Genomic DNA, 10,998 nt, shown 5'->3' with positions numbered 1-10,998 from the left:
TTGGTGCAGCGCAGCGAGCGGGGCCGCGGCAGGGACCGGGCCTGGGCGGCTCCGTCGGTCCGGGGCCGGGTCTCTGCTGTCCGCACCGATACCCAGCGCGGGGCTCGTCTCCGCACCGCAGAACCCTTAAGAAATCCCGATATTTCTTTTAACGACTTTTTTGGGTTTTTTCTCCATACATTCTTTACAGATGTCCTTGGTAGTTCTTTAATTCTTTTCCCCCCTATATATGTAATTTTTCCTGACATGGAAAGGACTTCGCTGCTGTGGTGGTGGCTCGTCTCAAAGCTGTCACGTACTGGGGTGCCCGAGAGCTCAGTGCTGCTTTCCAGTATCCATCTGAAAAGAGATGGAGGAGCCTGATCTCCACGGATCTCTGTTGTGTGTGCACACTGAGAAGACAAAGTCTTATCTTTATCAAATTGTACCTCGGGCTGTTTCTGGAAGCACGTGCTCTGATCCACAGAATGCATGTCCTTGCAGTCGCCTCTTTTTGTGAAGAAAATGGGAAGCAGAACAATGCTGTCATGGGGCAGGTTCCATGTGGGGCTCTGTAGGTGATTTCTGGCATGTGACCCGCTGTCATTTAGCAGGATCTGCACAGGAGAGGCCTCAAGAGCAGGGCCCAGCTCTTCCCTGTCTTTACATTAAACCTTTCAGCTGTAAATACACAAATGCAGAAGGCACTGAGACTTGGGGGCTGGACAGCTGCTCAGGGTGTTTACCATTTGGAGGAGTATTTATAGTAGCTGAATTAAAAACTAAGGAATTTGAGGCAGATGAGCACAGTGAGATTTCTTTTTGCTTGAGTTATGATTGCTTGATGAGCTTTTTTTTTTAAAGAACTGAAGTGTAGTGAACCCATCTTGTTATCAAATCAGACTGGGTTTTAATGGGAAGGTTACTCCACAACTGATAAAATTAGCTTTAGTCTTATTTGATCACATGAGGTGTTTTGATTATTAAATGAAAAAGTGATATATTTTACGGCCAGAAAATGATAAATGCAATATGATAAGAGTTACATGTCTAGGAGAGCTCTAATAATATTGGTCTAATTAAATGAGAGAAAAGTATGTGAGAAGATTCCAAGTGTGTCTGTGCAGTTCCTGGGATGCAGAGTGCTCATTTGAGAGCTGAAATGCTGCCCCAAAATAACACTGTCCTGGAAGATTGTGGTAACAGTTGCCCCAGTGTAATGCTGAGGTGAGGGAAAAGCAGTGATACTGTTATCTTTGCAATAGCTTTGTGTCTTCTAATTTATAATATTTTATAATCTAATTTTCAGTGCATACTTTCACACCAGATTTGAACAGCCCTCACCCATCTATTTAATCTGTTTCATGCATGTTTGATGGTCTGACAGGAAAACTCATTTCAGCTGGAAATTCTCAGGGAAGGAGATGCTTCAACTGGGAGAAAATCACTGAAATACAAACTTCAGTAAAACTGGAGATGAGTTTGCATGTTTGGGGTTCTTTCAATAGCTGCCTTCACTCAGCATTTTCACTGGGGTGAGAGTGAGACTTTGAAGTGTCTTTGCATTCAGGTTTCAGTCACTTAAAATGACTCTTTCAAATCACCAGAGGGAGTTCAAAGCTCAGTATAAGTTGTGAAATTCACTTTCCTGCTACACTGGAGAAGTGGACTCTGTCCATATTTTTTCTCTTTTGGTGTGGGACTTGTGGAATGATTTGGGGAAGAGTTGTGCTCTGATTTTCATGCCTTCAGATGACTGCAGGACTGCCAGTGTATCTCTGAGGTCAGAGCTCTGTTGCTTCTCACCTGCTTTTGTCCACAAAAACATCCTCCCTTTTTTCCCCTTATCTACTGAGTAAACAACAAACTCAAAACTTGATTTCTTCTCAAGGAAGGTTTCTATTTCTGTAAGGTTTTGTTTTGTGTAGTTTGGTGAAACTGTTTTTCTCAGGAAAAGACAAAGTGGCACTGGAAAACTGCAGGAGGGAATTAATTGGTAATTAGTAACTGGTGCAGAAAGGCTTCTGCTGGTGTTAGCTACACAAATATCATCACATGGAACCAACGTTTTACAAAACTGTTTCAGAAGTCCAGAGAATGGCTCTGTGTTATTGCACCTGCAGTGTCTGTACACATAATTGAGAAGTCCTTTAATGTTTATACAATTCTAAATGTACTTCAGGTATCACTAGTCCTTAACTTAACTTTTGGAACAGACGTAATCAGGAAATTTTAATTCCTATGTATATATACATTCTATTGCTCCTCTGGGGATCTGTGTGAGCACTTATATAAATTATGCTATAATTTAATAAGCACCCCTATAAAGTTATTGGTGGGAGGACTAAGGTTTGCTAATAGATCAAGTACTAATGATCAAAATGAAGTTGACATTTAATGGTACACACTGGAACATTCCCTAAGATGCCTAAATGTGTCTGAAAAGTTCAAAATTGGAAATACCATCTCACTGGCTTGGAGTCAATCAATCTTTTGGAAAACAAAACTGGAAGTGGGAATGTTGCTACTGGACACGCAAGAATGCAAGCACATTACGGTTCTCCAGGTGAAGCAAGAAAGAGGAAGTTTATTCTCTGACTCTAACATTTATAGTTTTCTAAAAGTGACAGTGGATTGGAGGGTGATAGGGACACCTCTCCAATGACACTGGTCAAACTAGTAGTCTATCAACTTTCTCTTCTTCTATAGAAGAAGACAAAACAATCAGTTATTTACAGAAAGTGTCTGGAACAGTTCACTACAAGAATGTCTATATCAGAAAGCTTACAAAATCTTAAAAAACCAGAGTGACATGGGAATGCCAAATATATCTGTGAATCAGCTTTTATTAATGAGGGTTAAACCTCCTGTATTAAGGTAGAGGAAATGCCCCTGTTATTATTTAGACCTAGAACTGATGTGCAAGGGGAGTTGTAAGTAGATGGTCTTTAAGGTCCCATGCAAACCAATCCATTCTGTGATTTGATGAGAATTTCCTTCACAGTGATACTTAGTGTGTGTGTCTTTCTCCTTTCTCCAGTATGAAGTGGAACAGAACAGAATTTACCACCTGAAACTGCTGCTTCAAGTTCAGATCAGGAAAAGAATCTAAGTATACCACATTGTAACAACTCAAGACCAAAGAAGAGGCAACTTACACTGAAGAAGATACAAGGCTTGATCTGAAACAAGAAGTTTGTGCCTACTCAACAGCTTCAAAAGAGCACGTCCCGACGCTGCTATAGTAGTCTTTGTTTTCTCCAGTGCTGTAGTGAAACTGCCCAGGGCAGCAGCACTTGTATTCTCTAGAGCTTGATAGATCACCTTCTTTTGCTATCTTTTTCTTTCTCTTTTTGTCTCTCTTCCTTTTGTTTCCTTTTTTAAAATAATAGCAGTCTTCATCCTTAGAAACTTGTGCTGAAACAGAAGAATCGGCAAATACTACTGAAAGTGCAATATTTGAATATCACTGCGAGGTTGGTGCCCATGCTGGAGAAAGAGTTATAGCTGTGTTTTTGAGCTTGGTTCTTACTAAGTTTTTAACAGAAGGGGGTGGGATTGGTGAGGGTTTTTTAATAGTTCTTGATAATAAATTAATTTAATAGTGAAGCCTTGGCACAGGGTGCCCAGAGAAGCTGTGGCTGCCCCATCCTGGGAAGTGCCCAAGGCCAGGCTGGACAGAGCTTGGGGCAACCTGGGAGAGTGGAAGGTTGCTGCCCATGCCAGGGAGTGAAACAGGATGATATTTAAGGCCCCTTCCCACTCAAACCATTCATTGGTTCCATGACTCTTTGCTGTTATGTTCAGTTATTTTGGTGAATTCATAGTAGCTGCATGTGGTTCTATTTAACAATACTTATAACCCTTGAGAACTGATTATTGGTGTTTCTCACTTCCAGTAGCAGTAGGTTTGTGGCTCCAATCCCTTTTCTCAAATAACTTCTCTTTAGTATTTCAATCTTACAGCACAGGTGGTTTTTTTTCTTTCTCTAAATATTTCTTTTGATGGGGTTAATAGTTCATATTCCTGTTATTAGATGTAGGAATTTGACAATTATCTGGAAAAGCTGATACTTTATGTATCCTTGTACAGGAGGTTTTAGTGCCACCTGAGGATCTTTGTTTAAACTGAAGTTGTCAGGCTTTAGAGGACTGATGAGGAGTTCTTTGTGCTGTGCTCCTTTAAACTCAGACAGTTCAAATGGTGTCATGCAGTGGTAGTCTGAGCTGGAGGTGAAGCACTGTGGCTTTCTAACCCTAACAGAGGCTATTCTGAGCTAAATGTTAAGCTAGATTTTTGTCATTTTCTCTCTCTGATGTAACTTTAGTTCATGTTTGAGGCAGAGTGTCTGCTTGCTGCTTCCCTTGTATCAGAGGTGAGGTGGCCATTTGGTGACTCACAGGAGCCTTTGGCAGGCTCATTGCAGCTTCCAGAATGGGTTAATGCTCTGGCCTCTAATTCTCCTGGGAGAAGGTATAATAACATATCATTTTCTCTTCTTCCAGCCACCCTACTTGCAGGACCAGTTTATTTTTGAAAAGTATTTCAGACTCTAGGATAGCCTAAAACACTTGAGCTGTTGTGTTCCCACAAGGACATTTTCTGCTGTGGTGTGTCCTGGGGTTGCCTTCCTCAAAAGATGAGGATTATTATCTTGGCATGATGCTGGCAGGACCTAGTCAGTAAATCTTAGGAGCTTTATCAAGTTCATTTTGTTAAATACTCAGAGAAAATGTGTCCTTTAAACATGATCCAGTGCATAAAAAAGATATAATGCTGTGGCTTTTGTCATTTGAGCAGCTTAGGCTGGACAGGAGGGGAAGGAAATCTTTGCTGAGGTAACAGTGACCCCAGAAAGGTGTGAAACCTCTGTCCTTGGAGGTCCCCAGGACCCAGCTGGACAAAGCCATGGCTGCCTTTGGTGGCAAGAGGCCTTTGAGGAGGGATGGGCTGGAGCTCTCTGTGTGTCTCTGATTTTCTGATTCATTATTTTCTGGCATGGCAGTATTTCATGACTTGAACATGTTAAGGGTATTGATTTATGCCACTTACTGCAGGTTGGTCAGGTAAGAATAAGAGGGCAGCATTGATTGAAATTAAGAGATTGTTACTGGTTTTTAAGGGAAAGAAAAGTGAGATGTAGAGCAAGGAAATAAGCAGTGCATGTTACAGAAATGATATCACAGCAGATTTAGCAGTTCAGTGAATTCTTAGAGAGCCTTGGGTGGTAACAGTGTGGTGTGGAAGTGCTGAGCAGTGCTGTGGGATGGGGACCATTACACAGTGTCCTGGGATCCTTTTGTGCCCTCAAATCACTCCCTCACCTTCTGTTACTTGTGTTTTTCTTCATCTACATCTACCCCATGTGGGTCTGAAGCAGAAGGGGGGAGAAGACCTCTTCGTCTTGGAGCTAAAATACTGTCAATCTTTATTTTGTGTGCTTGTTTCCAATTTATTTTTTTAAAGTCAGTCTCCAAGACCAAACATTTCTGCCCAAGAACTTCACAGCAGGCATTTTTTGGTGCTCTTTGATCACCTTTAAACTGATTTCCAAACAGCAGAATAAGAATGCTGTGCCTTCTAATACATTGAGTAACTCTCTGGCTGTGTTAGAGTGAGAAACATGACCCTTTTACAAGTTGCTTAGGTGTCTTTTATCTCCACTGAACACATTGCTGAGTAATTTTTAAGCTCTCTGCTTATTCCAGCAAGAAAGCAGAGAACTGATATGATCTCACTCTGTTTCCAAATTAAAACCTCTGGAAACTAACAAATAATCCTGTATATTTTAAGATGTTTGGAGGGAAGAGGGTTGCTTCAGTTGTCTCTCTTGAATTGTAGTGTTCAGTGAGGTATAATACATTTCATCTGATTTAATTGCTAGCCTGTAAGTCCAATTGCTCTGCTTTAAAAAGGAGACTTGTACATCAAAAAAGCCATTGAAATGGTAAAGGGATTTGGAATGTTTCAAGGGTGAATCTGTGACTTGAAAAGAAAAAATGCCCCATAAAATAAAATGTTTGAATAGGTGTTAGTTAATTTAGGAGTTCATTACACCTTTAGTGCTATTTTTGAATTTTCTGTGTCTTTCTAGCACTTGAGCTTCTATGCCACAGGAATGTTAAATTCTGGTTATTAATTCCATAACTGTGCAAAACTGTTTAATTACTTAATAGCATTTTTTAGTATGAAAGACTGAACACATGAACTAGGGAGAAACTATGCAGGGATTTGAACCTAATTGCATTGATTCAGAACTGTTGCATTTTCCTAATCACCTGTTTAATTTGGAAGAGCAGATACTTCAGATGTTTTCAGGCTCTGGTGTGAAACAGTGAATGTGGGAGTACTTTGAGGTGTAATACTTGAAAAATGCCAGAAGTCTGTTTTGTTCTAAGCAAGCTTTGTTTTGGTGTTACAGTTCTGGCTTGTTTTATAAATATGTTGCCTGTACAAATTTGAAGGATTACTGTGTTAAAGAAGCTCAACTCTTTTGGTCGTTTTAAAACACATTTTATTAACGTTCTTAAAACACATTTTAGGAATGTGTCAGTAACTACACAAGCTCTTATTGTGTTGTGGGGATGTTTTTGAAAGGCAGGTGTTTGCTAAGGAAGGGGAAAATGTAAACCCCCTCCCTCTGAATTGCTATGAATTTTAGATTAAGGGGCTCTCAGGCAAAAATATGGGAGCAGGAATAACAGTTCTTTACTAGGGAAGAAAATAAAAAGATAAAATAAACAATGCAGTAACCAAAACACCACTGCCAGAGTCAGAACCCAAGCTGACACCCTGTGGGTCAGGGTGCTGGCAGCAGTCCCATTGGAATTGTGGCTCAGCCCTCCTGCAGTGCCAGGGGTGGTTCTGCTGGAGCAGGGATCCTGGAGAAAGGTGCAGTCTCTGCCTCTGGAGATCCAGGGCAAGAGGCAGCTGCTGTTCCTCTGGGCAATCCAGTGCAGAAGCCGTGCTGGTGTTCCAGAATCTCCAGATTCTATCCGGGTAGGAATGCTTGGCTCCTCCCTCTGGGCTCCCATCTCCCAATGGGATGCTGTAGTTCTTATCAGCCATGCAGTGACATTCAATAGCCTGTAATCAGCAGATTATTATTATAATATCAGCAGATAATTATTATTATCATATAATATTATTATCCCTCCCAGAGGGAGGAGTGGTTGTGAAAGAGATAAGGAAAACTGCCCACAGAAGCCAACTGCCATACAGATGGCGAATAGAATACAATTTGACAATCCAGGACAGGATGTGAAGGAAGCAAGCTGATGCTCAATATTGTTTGCTTTGTGTGGCCCAGATGAGCTTTGATCCAAACCTGCTCCACAACAATGGACACAACGGGTACCCCAATGGTACTTCGGCAGCGCTGCGCGAGACCGGGGTCATCGAGAAGCTGCTGACCTCGTACGGCTTCATCCAGTGCTCGGAGCGGCAGGCCCGGCTCTTCTTCCACTGCTCCCAGTACAACGGCAACCTGCAGGAGCTCAAAGTAGGAGGTACCTGAGCTTTGGCACAAAATACCCTCTGCTGCTTCTGGGGTCTCGTGGTTTTGGTTTAATTTCAGTTTTTGCTAATTTTGAGATTTCCTCATGAATGCGCTGGTGAGTGTGGTGAGCTTGTGTTGGTTAGTTATTAAGGTATTTATTTCTTGCTGTTAGATAGGATTAGGAGAAGGGTAAAGTAGATTTTAAATTTTAAAAGGGTATAAAGAAAAATTTTTTAAAAGTAACTAAAAGAAAGAAAATTAGTCAGAATCAAAACAAACTCTTTAGAACACTTCTCCTCCCCCCACAACCTTTTATTTTTCACTGATAAAGTAAAGAAACCACCTTGAAAAATTTACTGCTCCTGCTGGGAGCCCTTCCCAACTCTATGCAGCTTGTGGTACAGACTTGGGCAGTGTTAGGTCAAACTTGTCTAGCTGAGATGGAGGCAGGTACTCAGACTGTGGGAGAGCTTACTTCTTGTGCTCCCTGTTTCTTTGGTTAGAATTAGTTCGAGGGTGGCCAGGTGTTTTTCAGCATGAGGAGGCTGCAACTTCATGCTGATAATTACCATGAGAGTGAAGCTTCTAAACTGTTTCATTGCCTTTGTTGTGTTGTCTGAACTTCAGTGTGAGTCTGCTGTACAGTAAGCAAGACAGGGGGAGGGAATTGCTGTGGAATTACACCAGAATAGTTCATTGGCAACAGGAGATAAGAAGCAGAGTAACCAGAAAATTTTTGCAAATCATGTGCAACAAAAGGACCTGAGTTCTACTTGATTGTGTTTGGCTACAGCAGTGAATTAAACTTAGCCATTTAGTGATTTTTGTAAAAAACCCCAATCCCAGCCAGAGCTCTCAGCATTGCAATGTTTGCTTGTCTTGCAGACGATGTTGAGTTTGAAGTGTCTTCTGACCGCCGAACTGGAAAACCCATTGCTATTAAATTGGTGAAGATAAAGCCAGAAATATTACCTGAAGAACGAATAAATGGACAAGTTAGTGCCTGTTTTCTATACCTGCATCATTGCCATCCTTTCCTCCAGTACAGAAAACTGGGTTAATAGAGCATGGATATTAACTACCTTCAGTATAATTACACTGAAATATATTTCAGTGTGCTCTGGTAAAAATTCAGAGATTCAGTTTGAGCTCTTACTTGGCTCCAAACACTTCTTAGAGCCAAGAGGGGTTCTGTGAGATTGAAAAGTTGCAGTGTGGCATTCCCTGCTGAGTGTGTAGTAGAGATTCATTTTGTGTACAACAATGCCACTCCTGAAATGACTAGCAATGGATTTTTTTTTTTTTTTTTGACTGGTAGGTTGTGTGTGCTGTTCCTCACAATTTAGAGAGTAAATCTCCAGCTGCCCCGGGTCAAAGTCCAACAGGGAGTGTTTGCTACGAACGTAATGGGGTAAAGCTTGCGTATTTTACTTGAACTCTTCACTGGTCCATCACTGTGGTCTATGACAAAAAAAAAAAAACCAAAAAAAAAAGCAATTTAATGTAGAGAATTGGCACTGCACTGAACTGTGCAGTTTTTGGCCAAAAAAAAGCATGCTTTGGTAATTACTACAAAAAATAGTGTTTTTTTAGACAATTTGCTTGCTTGTATCTGTGGAGAACTTCCTAGTGCCAAATAGTTGTTCTCTTTTAAACTTGATGAAGTTCATGTATCCTTATCTTGAACTTCTAACCTTTAGAAATTGGCCTTTAAATATGGTCATGTACAAAACCTTTCAACTTAAGCTGCTTGTTATGTACTCACCAAAACAGCACGACAGAAAAAGAATGTTTTGCATGCCATGTTCATTACTGTTGATTTTCTCACTAAATTAAGCAGATATTGTTATTACAATTGTGTTAATCTTTCTTTAACAACTATCCTGCAAATAGAGTAACTTTAGTTAATGTTAATTTACAGGAAGTATTTTACCTGACTTACACCCCAGAGGATGTTGAAGGAAATGTACAGCTGGAAACAGGAGATAAAATAAACTTTATAATTGACACAAATAAACAGTAAGTTGGTATTGCTTTTCTAGCTTCATATTTTGTTTTAGTAGTCAGGCAGAATTTATACCTATTCCAAGAACCTATTATATGAAATACAGTCTTAGTTATTGTTTCTGTTTTGAGTTTACAGATTTTTTTTTTATTTTTCTCTAGTACTGGTGCTGTAAGTGCTCGTAACATTATGCTATTAAAAAAGAAACAAGCTCGCTGTCAAGGAGTAGTCTGTGCCATGAAAGTAAGTGATTTTAAGTTCCATTTGAAAATGAAATGCTATTTTGAAGAGTGCTCTTGAAAGTGATATTTGAGTTGTTTAGAGCTGTTAACAACTTGCACTGCAGGTGTAAATTATGTGTGAAATGGCTCATCTTTGATACTGATACTCTTCTTAACAAAGAAAGTTTATTTCTGATTATATATTTCTTGTGGCAGTCAGCTGTGTACACCTGTACACAGTGCTGTGCTGGGATTCTGAGATTGTTTTGTGTTTACCAGAACCTGTCAAATGATTTATTGCTATGTTCCAATAATGGACAATTAAACACTTTTTCTTTCTGTTCACAGGAAGCCTTTGGATTTATTGAGAGAGGTGATGTCGTGAAGGAGATATTCTTTCATTATAGTGAATTTAAAGGTGACCTAGAAACCTTACAGCCTGGTGATGATGTGGAGTTTACAATCAAAGACAGAAATGTAAGACGAAATCCAGTAAAACGGAAGCAAAGGTCCTAGGGAATAACTGCACAGCTCTCTGCTTTCCCCAGCTCTAAAAAAGGGGGGAGGAGGTTCATTGGGAAATGTCTGTTACTTTCTCTTTTCTTTGGGTTTTGACTGATTTTGTGCTCTTAGGGTAAAGAAGTTGCAACAGATGTTAGACTGCTGCCTCAAGGAACTGTCATTTTTGAAGATATCAGCATTGAACATTTTGAAGGAACTGTAACCAAAGTAATTCCAAAAGTACCCAGCAAAAACCAGGTGAATTTCAATAGTTAAATAAAACTCTGTAATACTGGTTTGATTGTATTGAATTCCAGTCAGTAACTGGAAACATTTGTTCCCATTTCCCAGTACCTGTTTGCTGCATAAGCATCACATCAGAATTAAGATTTACTCTTTTTCCTAATTTCAAATCCAGAGAGGAAGAGTTAGGGTAGTAGTACATGATGGGAGTGTGTGTTTAATGTTTCAAATACTTCATTGTTTCTAATACTTGCTATAATTTTTGTGGAATTAGACGTATCCTTAAAGCAAAAGACTAGGGGAAAAGGGAAAAATATTGCTGGGATAAGCCAGATCTATGGATTCTTGTGAGCATTTACAGTTAATGAGGCTTTTGGGCTGTAATGTTTGACTTGGAGGAGTGTTCATGAGCGCTTCCACTAAGTTTTTAGGTGAGTCTCTGTTAGTGTGGGAAGCTTTGGGGTGTTTTGAAGACTTAATAAGAGCCTACATTTTAGAAGTGTTATGGTTATAAACTTAATTCTTAAAACAGAGAAAATTCCTTCAGCAG

The 10,998-nt window shown here is 40.1% G+C and overlaps 1 protein-coding gene across 1 annotated transcript in view; it reads left to right on the top strand.

Moving 5' to 3' along the window:
• Positions 1-2,939: 2,939 nt before the first annotated feature.
• Positions 2,940-10,998, top strand: part of CSDE1 (cold shock domain containing E1) — a 19,493-nt gene continuing 11,434 nt past the window's right edge. The window contains exons 1-8 of the mRNA XM_031062903.1: positions 2,940-3,455; positions 7,290-7,488; positions 8,364-8,473; positions 8,797-8,889; positions 9,400-9,497; positions 9,645-9,726; positions 10,053-10,181; positions 10,338-10,463. Coding sequence (XP_030918763.1) covers positions 7,290-7,488; positions 8,364-8,473; positions 8,797-8,889; positions 9,400-9,497; positions 9,645-9,726; positions 10,053-10,181; positions 10,338-10,463 — 837 coding nt within the window. The 5' untranslated portion in view covers positions 2,940-3,455. The remainder of the gene's footprint in view (positions 3,456-7,289; positions 7,489-8,363; positions 8,474-8,796; positions 8,890-9,399; positions 9,498-9,644; positions 9,727-10,052; positions 10,182-10,337; positions 10,464-10,998) is intronic.

This window comes from Geospiza fortis, unplaced genomic scaffold (assembly GCF_000277835.1).
Source record: "Geospiza fortis unplaced genomic scaffold, GeoFor_1.0 scaffold391, whole genome shotgun sequence".
Lineage (NCBI taxonomy): Eukaryota > Metazoa > Chordata > Aves > Passeriformes > Thraupidae > Geospiza > Geospiza fortis.
The sequence above is the reverse complement of the archived record's forward strand: the minus strand, read 5'-3'. Positions and strand labels throughout refer to the sequence as shown.